The 14,479-nt window shown below is 43.5% G+C and overlaps 1 protein-coding gene across 1 annotated transcript; it reads left to right on the plus strand.

Annotated features, from left to right (window-relative positions):
* The first annotated feature begins 6,721 nt into the window (after positions 1 to 6,721).
* LOC148360618 (zinc finger BED domain-containing protein 4-like) lies at positions 6,722 to 8,259 on the plus strand. The gene is made up of 2 exons (XM_088342905.1): positions 6,722 to 7,337; positions 7,543 to 8,259. Exons 1-2 carry the CDS (start codon positions 6,722 to 6,724, stop codon positions 7,932 to 7,934), a joined length of 1,008 nt encoding a protein of 335 aa, XP_088199031.1. The 3' UTR covers positions 7,935 to 8,259.
* Positions 8,260 to 14,479: the final 6,220 nt, after the last annotated feature.

Genomic DNA, 14,479 nt, shown 5'->3' on the forward strand with positions numbered 1-14,479 from the left:
TATGGGCTTCCCGCTGGCCACTGTTTTTGTTGATGCTGCTCCTGCTTTGTTCTTGAGTGTCACTCAAGCCAACATGGCCAAGTTCGCCGTGTTCCTTGATTCAGGCGTCTAGTGCTTGGGTTTTGTTACTTTTTCTACTGTTTCATTCTCTAGCCACTCATGTCAGCCACTTGGGTGTAAGCGATGCCTCCCTGTTAGCCACTTTTATTATTGTTAGTGGTTACTGCTTCGTCCTTCAGTGTCTAGTTACACACTGTAACTTTATAAGTCAGCAATAGCGTCAGTGGGATCGGTCAAGGTCTGAAGCAGTTAATCCAGAAGCAGAACAGAACCGGATCTGGATTCAACAATTTGTGTTTGCGGAACATTTACAACGGTGACAAATTTGTTTCGATGCAAACGTGCTTCTCGCTGGAGGCAAAGAGGTGGGCGGACCAAAGCGCATGAGTCACGGGGAGCATGTGGGCCGGCAGCCGGGACGGGACCGTGGAACGGACTCTCTGAAAAGCAGCCAGGGAGGAGGCGGGGCCGAAGCAGCAGATGTCGAGAGAGGAAATGGAAGCCCAAAGGAGGGCGGGGCCGACTTCTGCAGATGACGGCACAGATGGAAGGAAGGTTCTGTCCTGGAAAAAAAAAACACTAAGGAGCCTTCAATCTTTTAGAACGAATTGGGTCAGGGTTTTGGTTTTAGCTATAGTAAGGGTTTTGAGCAACTGGTAAGTTGTGTCTTGTGCTAGGGTTTTCTAGTTGGAGCTAGCACTAGGGTCAGAGTTTTGGTTTAACTTTGGAATAGCACTGATATATCCAATGGTAAGATGCCTATATTGTTCTCACAGGGTTGGTAGTTCAACCCCCAGTCGAGGCAGTACAAGTACTAGGGTTTAGGTTGAGGTTTTGATTGGAGTTTGGGTTAGGCTTCAATGATTTTACCATGACTGGTAGCTCAATGAGAAAACATTTTGATTCTTGCACACAGGGTTGGTGGTTTGATTCTCTGTCAGTTTGATTAAACTTCTAGGTTTACTGGGTTAGCGTTGAAGGTAAGATTAGCATTTTGGTTGAACATAGGGTTAGTGTTTTGGTTGGAGCCATGGTTTGGGCTTTGGTTAGGGCTTGGGTTAGGGTTGTGTTGGGAGATAGGGTTTGGGTTTTGGTTGGTGCTATGGTTAGAGTTTTGAGCAAAAGGGATATCACAACTGGTAAGCTATGTTTCTTCTGCGCACAAGGTTGTGGGTGCTTGGGTTATGCTAGTTGGAGCTAGCATTAGGTTAGTGTTTTGGTTTAACTTTGAAATAGCACTGATATCTCCAATGGTAAGATGCCTATATTGTTCTCACAGGGTTGGTAGTTCAACCCCCAGTCAAGGCAGTACAAGTCTAGGGTTTAGGTTGAGGTTTTGATTGGAGTTTGGGTTAGGCTTCAATGATGTTACCATCACTGGTAGCTCAATGAGAAAGCATCTTGATTTTTGCACACAGGGTTGATGGTTCAATTCTCTGTAAGTTCCATAAAACCTCTAGGTTTACTGGGTTAGTGTTGAAGGTAAGTTTAGCATGTTGGTTGAACATAGGGTTAGGGTTTTGGTTGGAGCCATGGTTTGGGCTTTGGTTGGAGCTTGGGTTAGGGTTGTGTTGGGGGACAGGGTTGGGGTTTTGGTTGGTGCTATGGTTAGGGTTTTGAGCAAAAGGGATATCACAACTGGTAAGTTATGTTTCTTCTGCGCACAGGGTTGTGGGTGCTTGGGTTATGCTAGTTGGAGCTAGCATTAGGTTATAGTTTTGGTTTAGCACTGATATCTCATGGTAAGATGCCTATATTATACTCACAGGGTTGGTAGTTCAACCCCCAGGGAAGGCAGTACAAGTACTAGGGTTTAGGTTGAGGTTTTGATTGGAGTTTGGGTTAGGCTTCAATGATGTTACCATCACTGGTAGCTCAATGAGAAAGCATCTTGATTTTTGCACACAGGGTTGGTGGTTTGATTCTCTGTCAGTTTGATGAAACTTCTAGGTTTACTGGGTTAGCGTTGAAGGTAAGGTTAGCATTTTGGTTGAACATAGGGTTAGTGTTTTGGTTGGAGCCATGGTTTGGGCTTTGGTTGGGGCTTGGGTTAGGGTTGTGTTGGGAGATAGGGTTGGGGTTTTGGTGGGTGCTATGGTTAGGGTTGTGTTGGGTGATAGGGTTGGGGTTTTGGTTGGTGCTATGGTTAGGGTTTTGTTGGGAGATAGGGTTGGGGTTTTGGTTGGTGCTATGGCTAGAGTTGTGTTGGGAGATAGGGTTGGGGTTTTGGTTGGTGCTATGGTTAGAGTTGTGTTGGGAGATAGGGTTGGGGTTTTGGTTGGTGCTATGGTTAGAGTTGTGTTGAGAGATAGGGTTGGGGTTTTGGTGGGTGCTATGGTTAGAGTTGTGTTGAGAGATAGGGTTGGGGTTTTGGTTGGTGCTATGGTTAGAGTTGTGTTGGGAGATAGGGTTGGGGTTTTGGTTGGTGCTATGGTTAGAGCTGTGTTGGGAGATAGGGTTGGGGTTTTGGTTGGTGCTATGGTTAGAGTTGTGTTGAGAGATAGGGTTGGGGTTTTGGTTGGTGCTATGGTTAGAGTTGTGTTGAGAGATAGGGTTGGGGTTTTGGTTGATGCTATGGTTAGAGTTGTGTTGGGAGATAGGGTTGGGGTTTTGGTTGGTGCTATGGTTAGAGTTGTGTTGGGAGATAGGGTTGGGGTTTTGGTTGGTGCTATGGTTAGGGTTGTGTTGGGAGATAGGGTTGGGGTTTTGGTTGGTGCTATGGTTAGGGTTGTGTTGGGTGATAGGGTTGGGGTTTTGGTTGGTGCTATGGTTAGGGTTTTGTTGGGAGATAGGGTTGGGGTTTTGGTTGGTGCTATGGCTAGAGTTGTGTTGGGAGATAGGGTTGGGGTTTTGGTTGGTGCTATGGTTAGAGTTGTGTTGGGAGATAGGGTTGGGGTTTTGGTTGGTGCTATGGTTAGAGTCAGACATGGGGACTTGAGACTTAGTGACTTGGACTCGAGTCGACTCGAGTCGCTGTTTTTATGACTTGTGACTTGACTTGGACTTGGCAATCTAAGACTCGGGACTTGACTTGACTTGAGCCACGATGACTTGAATGACTTGCGTGTTCATATATATATATATATTTCATTATTTAAATAATGTTGACAATTACAGTACGGGATGCGGGCTGAGAAACGCTCTCATGTCACGCCCACTCTGCCCATGCGCCACACACCTCCACGGCAACCACCTGAAGTCAGCATGTCTGCTCCGAGGGTAGTAACTTTTGGCTTCAAAAACTTCTGTGAAGAAGGTAAACGGCGAACAGCGCAGTGCAAATTTTGCAACGGGAAAATTTCGGACAGCCAGACCACCACCTCAAATTTCATCCGACATTTGAAGAGCCATTCTGCCCAGTAAGTGTTTGTCAGTGTTAATATCTGTTTGTCAATGTGTTAATATCTGGTGAGTTGGATGTTGGCTAATGTCTGTGAATATTGTCATTCACCCAGGTCATTTTATCCATACAGTTTAGTTGTAGGCAACTGGACTTCTAATTTGAGCTTGAGGAACTTCCATGAGGAACATCTACAGCTCAATCTCTAAAAAGTCCAGTTGCTTACTCTTTGGTTGTTAGCTAAGAGTGAGCGGCAGGGCGATTTAGCCGCTGCACAGGGGGGTTTCAGTTTATCATTGTGACATTCTTATGCAGAGACGAGAGGTTATCGTAACCTGCGTCAATGATGCTTCATTCATTTACTTTTATAAACATTGCAGTATGTTTGAGTAAAACGAATGCATTTGTGCTCATAGTGCCTCGTCTATCCTACAACGGGTAACGCAAAAGACAAGCCAGGCATATTGAGCTAGGAGCTACGGATAAACGGGCTGTCTAATTGAGAAAATAGGGTAGGCTAAGCGGTGAAGTTGAGAAGGACACGTGCACTGTACATGATCAAAAATCAGGGATGTGATTTGACCAAAGTGAAATTATCTGAAAATTAGGCGGGGGTCTGGGGGCCGCGGGCACCCAGCTAGGTCCAGGGCAGTGCCCTGGTGGGGGGAGAAGTGGGGCGAAGCCCCCCGGAGGTCATGGGTTTTCCGTGTTTTTAAGTACTTTCAATGCACTCAGATGACAAAGAAATAGACAAAACAACAGCATACATTTTCAATGTATTTTGAACTATCCCATATAAAATTACAGTTTAAGTCAACTCAAAATCAGTCACATTAAAAAACATTGGACTGCCTTTGCTATTAAAAACTATCACTGAGAATATCATCATATCTAACTCATGTGATTACTAAGTTAACACATAAATCATGTTGAAGAGTTCAAATTTCATGAACAAATAATTGTATCATGACCAAATGAAAAGTAACTCATATTAGAACATACCATAAATGTCTTTGTTATAGAAGAAGATGTTATCTATAAATGAAAGTACTGTAGTGGGTTGTACATAATTCACCCACGGAACCATTGTTTAGTTAGCGAGTTCCTAGGGGGACTCTTAATTCGGCCGGTTCTAGCCACTCTCGTGTTTGTTTTGTTATCGCCAGTTTAAATGTCATTAAAGCAGCTTTCGTTGGCACCTTTGTTTGACACTCCGCTTACGACTCCCGTCTCTGCTCGCTACATTGGATCACGTCGGGGTCACCAACATTTGTAGATAATTCCTTCTCTAACCAGTCCGATCGAAACTTGTTTTTTTACGATCTTAGCAATTTCTTTAACTCGCGGAGCATCTTTGCGTTCGATCTCGGACATCTTTCTTTAAACACTCGGCAAAAACGTGTGAGAAATGAACAATGGCATACTCCTACGCCTTTATAAGGAGCGCGTTTATTGGTCAACACGGAGACTTCAACCAATCGCAAGTACGTTTCATTTCAGTTACGGAAACACTAAAATGGAACGCTGTCGAGACGAAATCGTTTTTTTTTACCATTTAAAAGAATCGGAAATTTTAAAATTTTATTTTTGGAGCGAAAGCGGAATTCCGCGAATTAGCGGAAAAATCACATCCCTGAAAAATGTGTCTTTGCCTTAATGTTATAGTCTCAATCTGCATATAATTTGGAAGTGTTGGCAAAAGGGCACCTTCCACGATTGGGGAGAGTGTGGGGTTGGCGGCAGCTGCAGGGGGATCCGCTCTTTTTCACAGGCATGCTGATCGTACATAGTCAAGTCAAAGTCAGTTTTATTTGCCAGTTCCTTCAAATGTACTTGACATAAAACGGAATCGAAATTACGTTCCACACTGTCCTATGCGTAGACATTGACAACAATAAAGTGCAATAAAAGTGCAACAATAAAGCCTGGCTATCGCGACTATTAATAAACTGTGATAAACGTGTGATAAACTCATCACACGAGTTTAGTCTGGCCAACCATCCGAGAGGCTGCGTTGATCAAATGCCTCTGTGTACTACTGGACTATGCTACAACCAATCAGACTACAACGTCATCACGCTAAAACCGCCTCAATCGTGCAGGCTAGATCAAAAGTTATGCCAGTAGTCTCCAAATCAAATAGTGACAATAATGTTAATCCAATCTTATAATTAAGACCACTAAGTCGACAATTATGGAAGTTTTTTTTGTAGTTTTTTTTTAGTAACTTTTTAGTATAAAAATAAATATTAGCTCATTATTTTCTTTAAAAATTTTGATTTCATGGTTGGAAATGTTAAATAAATTGTTTTATTTATTAACTATCACATGGTTAAGATATACCAGCTTTATGAGCATAAAAAAGTAAAAAAATGTGGTAAAAGCTTCAGTTACAGTTGATTTGATATTAAGTAATATCATCCAGAAGATAGATAAAAAAAAATACAGAAAGTTTCAAACAACTGTTTTTTTAACCATATGTCATGATTTCATGTCTGCCCAACCATACAGGACATCTCATTCTTGTTTTTGCATCTGCTTCACAGATATGCAGAGTATGAAAGGACAAGAAACGCCTGCACTGATACTACACAGCCTGCAATATCACAGTTCATCCAGTCTCGTCCTCTGGAAGCATATTCAGCAAATCATCCCAAACAGAAGTCCATAACCAATGCTATTGTTACAGATCTTGTGATTGGATGTAGCATGCCCCTTTCAATGACGGAAAATAAACATTTCAGGCACTTCATGTCTGTGGTCGACTCCAAATACCAGCCTATCTGCCGCAGAACAATAACTTCAACAATAGAATCACTTGTTGCAGACATGCAAGAAAAGATCAAAGTGATTCTTGCTGGTGTAGACCATGTGTCGGTTACCATAGACATTTGGTCAGATAGGAGGATGCGCGGCTTTTTGGGAGTCACTGGCCATGTCTTAACAACCTCAGAAGGAGTCATGCTGAAGTCATACCTGCTGGCATGCAGCAGATTCAAGGGATCTCACACAGGAGAGCGCATTGCTGAAGCCTTTGATTCCCTGTGTGAGGATTATGGCATTCGGAAAAAACTCGACTTCATAATCTGTGATAATGCTGCGAATATGAAGCGAGCATTTTCAGTCTGTTTTCCGAAGGATCAAGATGACGAAGTAACCGATGATGACAATCTGGATGATGAAGAATTGTGGGAAGACCTCTCCAGAGGTGACTGGGAGACTGTGGACCGCACAATCAACAGAGGAAGCCCTAAACGTCAGCAATGCTTTGCGCATACTCTGCAGTTAGCTGTTGGTGATGGTCTCAAGGATGCACGGATCATGAACAGTTCCTTTGCAAAATGCTCCAAGCTTAGCTCTCTCTTGCATACATCCAGCACCTTTAAAGATGCGTTTGAGGAGAAGTTTGATCAGCGAGGGATACCCGCTGCTGTAAACACACGGTGGAATTCAACTTTCCGACAAGTCAAGGCAGTGCTCTCATTCAGTCACCAGGACTTGTGCAGTGTTGTTCAGAACACGGGACACAGTGAGCTGGTCTTCTCAATTAGGGAGTGGAACTTGATGAAGGAACTTTGTGATGTGCTACAGCCATTTGCAGAGGCCACTGATCTTACTCAGGGAGAGAAGATTGTGACGATTAGCTCTGTCCTCCCCTGTGTATTGTCTCTTAACCACCACTTGGAAAGACTCAAGCCGCAAGTGCGCTTCCTGGGAAGCATGATCCATAGCCTGCAATTCTCTTTGAAGAAACGGTTCCGGGGAATCTTCGTTAATGTGAAGATGTTGTCAGCTGCATCAGGGGAAGAGCTGCCATTTGCAGACCCAGTCTACATCAGGTCAGCTGTCCTGGACCCGGCTTTCTCCATGATGTGGCTTCAGCATGATGTGCTTGTCACCGATGATGTCAAGAATAACATTGTTGACATGGTAAAAGGTCAGTGGATTTTTTTTTTTTAACGTGATGTACACTTAGGCGTGTCACCATTATCAAATTATGGAAATGTAATTCAAAACAGTTATATGAGTATTATAATCCATTTTAGAGATGATTTTGCAAGCGTATCAAACTGTGGATGTTCAATTTTGAATAATGCTCATGAGATCTTACGCTTGCCCTTTTTTTTCTTTGTTTTAATTAGATCTGATTCTACGTGAGGTGCAACCTCACACAACATCCCAGAGTCCTGAATTCCTAGAGGAGGAAAGCGAAAGCCAGCAAGAAGACAGCACTGGCCTATTCTCAGGCTACAAAAAACGCCGCAAGCAGGACCCAACCACCAACCCAGAGACACAACTAAATAACTATTTTTCTCTTTGTTGTGGGCAGCCTTGTCTGTCCTTCTGGGACGCAAACAGGGCTGTCCTCCCTGCCCTTTTTCCTGTTGCAATGAAAGCTTTGTCAGTGCCAGCCTCAAGTTCCCCAGTGGAAAGAGTCTTCAGCCATGGTGGAATCATTATGAGACCCCATCGAGCTCGGCTTGCAGATAAGACCCTGTCTAATCTTCTATTTTGCAAATGCAATACCTTGTAAAAAGGGAATGACTGATGGATATACAGTGACTGAGTGAGTGAGTTAATTTGTGTCATTGTGAGTGAGTGAGTGAGTGAGTGAGTGAGTGAGTGAGTGAGTGAGTGAGTGAGTGAGTGAGTGAGTGAGTGAGTGAGTGAGTGAGTGAGTGAGTGAGTGTGTGTGAGTGTGTGAGTGAGAGAGAGAGGAGAAATGTAACAAAGTTTAATAATAATAAGCTATTTGTTTTAGCTGTTATTTGTTTCCTCATAAAAAGGGATTGACTTATGGATATACTGTTTGAGTGAGTGACAGAAAGCGTGTGAGAGAGAAATCTGCAAAGAAAAGAGCAAGAGAAATGTGACAGTTTAATCCTCTGTAAGTTAGTATTTGTTTTAGCTGTTATTGTTACTTTGTAAAAGTAAAAAAAAAGTAAAAGTTTGGGTTTCGATCTACAGATCACTTTTTCTGTCAATAAATACCAAATACTGACGATATCACTGTTTGTTTGAGTCTATGATGTATTTTACTGAACATGAGTATTTAGGATACAAATATTTTATTACAGGTTAGGCACATTAGCCAAGGATGATTACTTGATTTCTTATATATTGCCTTTCACTTTATTAAGATCAGATTCTGAAGCTAAAATTACAACAGTACGCCAAAGGTGACTTGACTTGGACTTGACTTGACCTATTACAGGACTTGACTTGACTTGACTTGACACAGCCTGTGACTTGACTTGACTTGACTTGCCCAAGAAAAAAATACTTGGGACTTACTTGAGACTTGCACATGTGTGACTTGGTCCCATGTCTGGTTAGAGTTGTGTTGAGAGATAGGGTTGGGGTTTTGGTTGGTGCTATGGTTAAGGGGCCGGTCACACAGACATTTACGGCTGAATCACGGCTAAAATTTTGCGTTTTTTTTTGCCCGTGGTTGCCCGGGATCGAAAATGCGCAAAATTTGACAACCCGCCGTTCGTCTGTGGTATGGCCGGAAAAAAGACGCCGGCGACTGTTCCGCTTCCTCTCATCGCGTCATTTGCGCGTCATTTCCGTGTTTAGACCACGTGTATAAATACTGCCGAGCAATCATAACAGCGAAGTCCCGCGAAGCTAAAAATAGCAAACTATGGCACCGAAGCACCAAGGACTACCACAAGAAAAAGTCAGCGTGGGAGATGAAAGCACAGGAGATCGGGGTCTCGTACATGCATCTGCATAACTGGTGGAAGAACGTCAAAGATTGGTTCGTAAAGCTATCCAAGAAGACGAGTGGCCAGGCAAAAAAGCAATTGACGGATAGGGATAAGTGGGTGCTGAAGAACATTGCCTTCTACAAAAGTAAGTACATGTTATCACATTTATTTTTTTGTAAAGACATTCAATATATTTGTACGCTTCAGTAAACTTCATGATAATACAGTTTATTAAAGTTCATTTAACTTTATTCCGAAACTAAATTGCAAAACTATATTCAAAAGGTATATTCTAAGAAATTGTTGAGGTGATTAAATGTATGCAATGTCTTAACATGTTTTAATGCAATATGTCAATATGCCATTATATTAAACAAATTTTTAACTTGTTTCAGGTTCGATCCACACTGAGGCTCCAGACACCCTCATCAATCTGCCACGTGCCTGCTGCCATGCGCTGCCATCACTGGAAACTCCTGACTCCATGGCAAGCCAGTCCAACATCCTGGAAGAGATGGAATTTGCAGCAGCGCAAGAGGGCTCGACCATGTGTAGTCGCCGGCGCAAGACCAGAAGGAGGGATGAGGAGAGCCTGGATGAGGAGGCCTGGATCCAGGAACTAAATTCCACCATGAGGGCCAACCAAGCACTGCTGGAGAAGCTGGTGGAGGAGAAGTGTCAGGCTCAGTCAGACCGAGAGGCCTTCATCCGCTTTGTTGCTGACACGCTCCGCACTGCTCCCCAGGAGCAGTTCTCTGCCATGAAAGATCTCTTCACGGATATTATGCGTGATGGAGGACAGAGTCAACATTACAGCAGGCGTGACACTCAAGGGCCTTCTTCATCGTGGGCCAGACCGGGCCCCTCAGCGTCTGCACCACCAGGCTGCACAGCCTCCTCACAGCCCTACTTCAGTAACAGCCAGTATTACCTGCCCCAGCCCAACTATGACCAGTACAGCCAGTGGCGGTATGGTGGTGTTTTTCTGCAGCAGCAGGCTCCCCAGCAGCAGCAGCAGCACCAGGAGGATGCTACGGAGTATGTTTGATATTTTTCTGTTACTGTGTTTTTCAGCTGTGGAAGATGGGCTATGTTATGCCTTGCTGTTTACTTTGCTGTTTACTTCATTACTTTTGATAATTTTGATATGATAATAAAGTTGTTGTTAAATTGTTAACAATTGTTTGTGTTTCCTTGGTAAATAAAAGGAAGTGTGTGAATTGTGTGCAATAAAAATGTGAAAAAAATATTACAGTAATAAAATAGTAAACCTCAAAAAACAAGAAATAATACTCAGATTAAGATTTATGTCTAAATTGAATGTTTAGTTATTGTCATTTCAAATTAGCCAATATGTTATTATTGTAATAGTTTATCATTTTTAATTTATTATCTTGTTATGAAATGTATTGTCAAGAAATAAAAATGGATTAAGACGAGGTCACTACGGTGACGGGGATCCATTTTCAAATCTTGACTGTGAATGTGTGGTCCGCAAATTGCGCTATGACCGTGCTCGTGATTACCCGCTGCTATTTATAGCGTCGTAACCACGCCCTGGCCGCGGCCATAGCACGTCATTTTCGCGTCATTGCCTCGTGTTGACCACGTGTGCGGCACGCGGTTTAACACGTTCTCAAACTTTTGAGCAGCTCAAAAGTTTTGAACGCGGCCGACCACGTGAAAACTTCCGACCGCGAGTAAAGCACAGCTCTATCTCGTCTATATGGCGGTCTCAAAACGACCAACAGCGCCCAACGGCATCTGCTTCACGGCCAGAAATTTCTGGTCGTGGTTCAGCCTCAACACGCTCGTGAAAGGCTGTGTACCCGCGCTCTGAAGAATTGAGCAGGGTAAAACTTTTTCGCGCTGCCACCCGCGCGCGAATATCCGAACTCGTGTTGAGCACCGCTGTATCTCGTCTTAATGGCGAACTCAATGCGTCCAATAACGTCCGCCTCAAAGGCAGAAATTTCTGGCCGTGATTCAGCCGTAAATGTCTGTGTGACCGGCCCCTAAGGTTTTGAGCAAAAGGGACATCACTGGTATCTCAACTGGTAAGATGTGTGTCTTTTGCACACAGGGTTGTGGGTGCTAGGGTTTTCTAACTTGGAGCTAGCATTAGGGTTAGAGTTTTGGTTTGACTCTGCAAAAGCACTTGTATCTCAGATGGGAAGATCCCTGTATTAGATTCTCAGGGTTGTCAGTTTGATCCCCAGGCAAGGCAAAACAAATTCCGCTCCGACTCAAACCTGCAGCTCCAACCAAAACCTTGCTTTAAGTTTGTATCCGAGTGAGTTTTGGGTGTGTTGGAATTAAATATCAAAATGTACCGTTTACCAAATTATTCAAATTAGTTATCAGACTCCATTAACCAAACACAACCTACATTCACGCAACAATTTATGCACGCTCGTTTCTTGAGGGAAAAGATGAACAGGAAGCCGACAATTCCACACGGGGGCAGATTTAATTACATTAACAATTTAACTTAGTGTACTCCATCGAAAACGGACAAATTAGCGAAGTTAGGCGTCTCTGGGAAGCCTTTTTCTCAAGTCCTTTAGCTTTCTCCTATTTGCCATCTTCTCCCTGCAAAATTGCGTGCCGACTCCTCCCATGGGCGCGCCAAGGAAGCCCCCTGGGCTTCACCATCTCGTAGAATAGTCCCGATGTCTGGGGTACTCAAAACAACAACGAGCGTTTCTACATCATCAGGGCCTTTCTGCGTCACCAGCGTTTGGATGTGCTGATTATATTATCAGCTTCACGTCCCGTTCCCGCTATTCCTATAAACAACATTTTCCACCAGGGTGCCCTGACCTCGCACCACAGCCCAGTCCTTTGCATTAAATGTAATTTGTATTCAATCGTATAAAATCCTTTATAGTCCAATGTATAAAATCCTTCAGTTGGAACTAGGATTAATGTTTTCAGTTGCAGCTCAAGCTAAGCATTTGTCAACAGTAGCTCAATGTGTATTCTCCCTGATATCTGCACACAGGGTTGCAGGTTAGATCCCTGTTCAAGCCAGTACAAATTTGAGGTTAAGTGGGTTAGTGTTGAAGCTAGGGTTTGTGTTTTGGTTGGACATACAGTTAAGATTTTGGTTGGAGCCAGGGTTTAGGGCTTTGATTGGAGCTTGGGTTAGGGTTGTGTTGGGAGATAGTGTTGGGGTTTTGGTTGGTATTGGGCAAAAGGGACACCGAGAAATGTTCTGAACCGGTTAATATATCTAGAATACACACACAGGGTTGTAGGTTCTGTAGTTATGAATTTTGGTTAAGCACTGTAACAGCCCCGGTAGCTCAAATGCTATGATGCCTAGCGATCAAACATCTTAAGGATTGTATGTTCAATCTCCCGTCAGGCCAGTACAAATTCTTGGGTTATGTTCCAGTTAAAGCAAGGATTAGGGTTTTAGTTGCTCCAACCAATAAAAGCAAATCTGAGAATGTCTATCAACTTGATTGGGATTTGAATCCAGAAATGAGTGAGTGAGATACAGGTAGCTTAGCGGTTAAGCTACCAACACTTCAAGGTAACATTATTACACTCACAGGGTTGTGAGAACCTCTAGGGTTATGGTTTAGGCTAGAGCTTGGGTTACGTTCAGAGTTTTGGTTATTCACACCGGTAGCTCAAATGGTCTGATGCCTGTGATCAATGCATAGGGTTGTGAGTTTGATTTCCAGTCAAGGCAGTACATTTTCTCGGGTTACGATTCTGGTTGCTCCAACAAAACGCATAGTCCTAGCATGTGTATTGCTTTAGCTGGGAAGCAAACCCCCAAATTTGTAACTCCAGTACAAACATCTGACCATTTAAGCTACCACTGCTATTACATATTGTAGCTAGCTCGCTCCTACACTGACCAACAAACAGTGGCTCCAACCCTAGCCACAGCAAAACCCCTAAATCCAACCCAAAACATAGGTCCAATGAAAACCCTTCCTAACCAAAACCCAACATCCAAAATTTGTACTGTATAAAACCCAAAACCTTATGAAGGAAGCCTACCAGTATTCTGACCCCAATAAAAACTAATCCTAGCCGTAACGAAAATCCTGACACAGGTTCCAACATTAACTAATAAAGGATTTTATACATTTGACTATAAAAATTTTTATATGGTTGACTCAGTTTAATGCAATGAAGATTTTCACTGAGTGGGCTTTAGTTCAATGTACAAGGTCAGAGCAGGCTGTCCGAAATGCACAATATTATGTCTAGGGAATTTTGATAACAGGACTCTGACGGAAGCCAGACATCAAGGCGCTGTGATGTGAGAACAACTGCTTGGCACGCCCATGGGAGGAGCCGAGACGGCATCTTGCGTGGAGACGTGGGCCGATAAGAGAAAGCTAAAGGACTTCAGAAAAAGGCTTCACACACACTCCAAAGTCGTCACTTCGGCCTTCTTCGATGGATTTAGTTTTGTTTGGGAAAATAAATCCGCCCCAATATGCAAATGTCGGCTTTCCCGATCATTTGTTCTCTCGAGAAACGAGCGCGCATGATTGTTTGGTGAATGTAGGTTGTGTTTGGTTAATGGAGTCAGATAACTAATTCGAAAAATTTGGTACATTTTTGATAATGGCTCCAACACCAGGCCCCTAACCCAAGGAATTGCACTGCTGAATTACTTTTGCTAGTTTTAAGTATTGTTAGGAATTAACTATCAAAATGTACCGTTTACCAAATTGTTCGAATTAGTTATCTGACTCCATTAACCAAACACAACCTACATTCATCCAACAATTTATGCGCACTCGTTTCTTGAAAGAAAAAATGACCAGGAAAGCCGACATTTTCACACGGGGGCTGATTTATTCACAACATCAGAACTAAGTGTAAAACAGGAGATGGCTGAAGTGACGTTGGAATGTGTGTGAAGCCTTTTTTCTGAAGTCCTTTAGCTTTCTCTTATTGGCCCACGTCTCCCCGCAAGATGGCGTCTCGGCTCCTCCCATGGGCGTGCCAAGCAGTTCTTTTCTGCCCAACGTTCTCACAACACAGCGCCTTAATGTCTGGCTTCTCAAAACAACGCCTGCCGTCCTCCGTCAGAGTCCTGTTATCAAAATTCGCTAGACAAAATATTATGCATAAGCACGGCGGCGCAGTGGTTACCGCGTGTGCGGCACAGTTCTAAGGTCTTGGGAACTTCCTGTGTGGGTTCGAATCCAGCTACCGGACTTACTGTGCGGAGTTTGTATGTTCTCCCCGTGCTTGTGTGGGTTTCCTCCGGGCACTCCGGTTTCCTCCCACATTCCAAAGACCTGCATTTCAGGTGGATTGGCCGCCCCAAATTGTCCCTAGGTGTGAATGAGCGAGCGAATTGTCTGTCTCTGTGTGCCCTGGGATT

Source organism: Urocampus carinirostris, chromosome 8 (assembly GCF_059441175.1).
Source record: "Urocampus carinirostris isolate Australia breed hairy pipefish chromosome 8, RoL_Ucar_1.0, whole genome shotgun sequence".
Lineage (NCBI taxonomy): Eukaryota > Metazoa > Chordata > Actinopteri > Syngnathiformes > Syngnathidae > Urocampus > Urocampus carinirostris.

Excerpts from the sequence above, each read along its gene's own strand:
- LOC148360618 (XM_088342905.1), top strand. The coding sequence starts at position 6,722 with ATGAACAGTTCCTTTGCAAAATGCTCCAAGCTTAGCTCTCTCTTGCAT. Across the intron at positions 7,338-7,542 it reads CATTGTTGACATGGTAAAAG|ATCTGATTCTACGTGAGGTG; the intron begins GTCAGTGGATTT and ends TGTTTTAATTAG.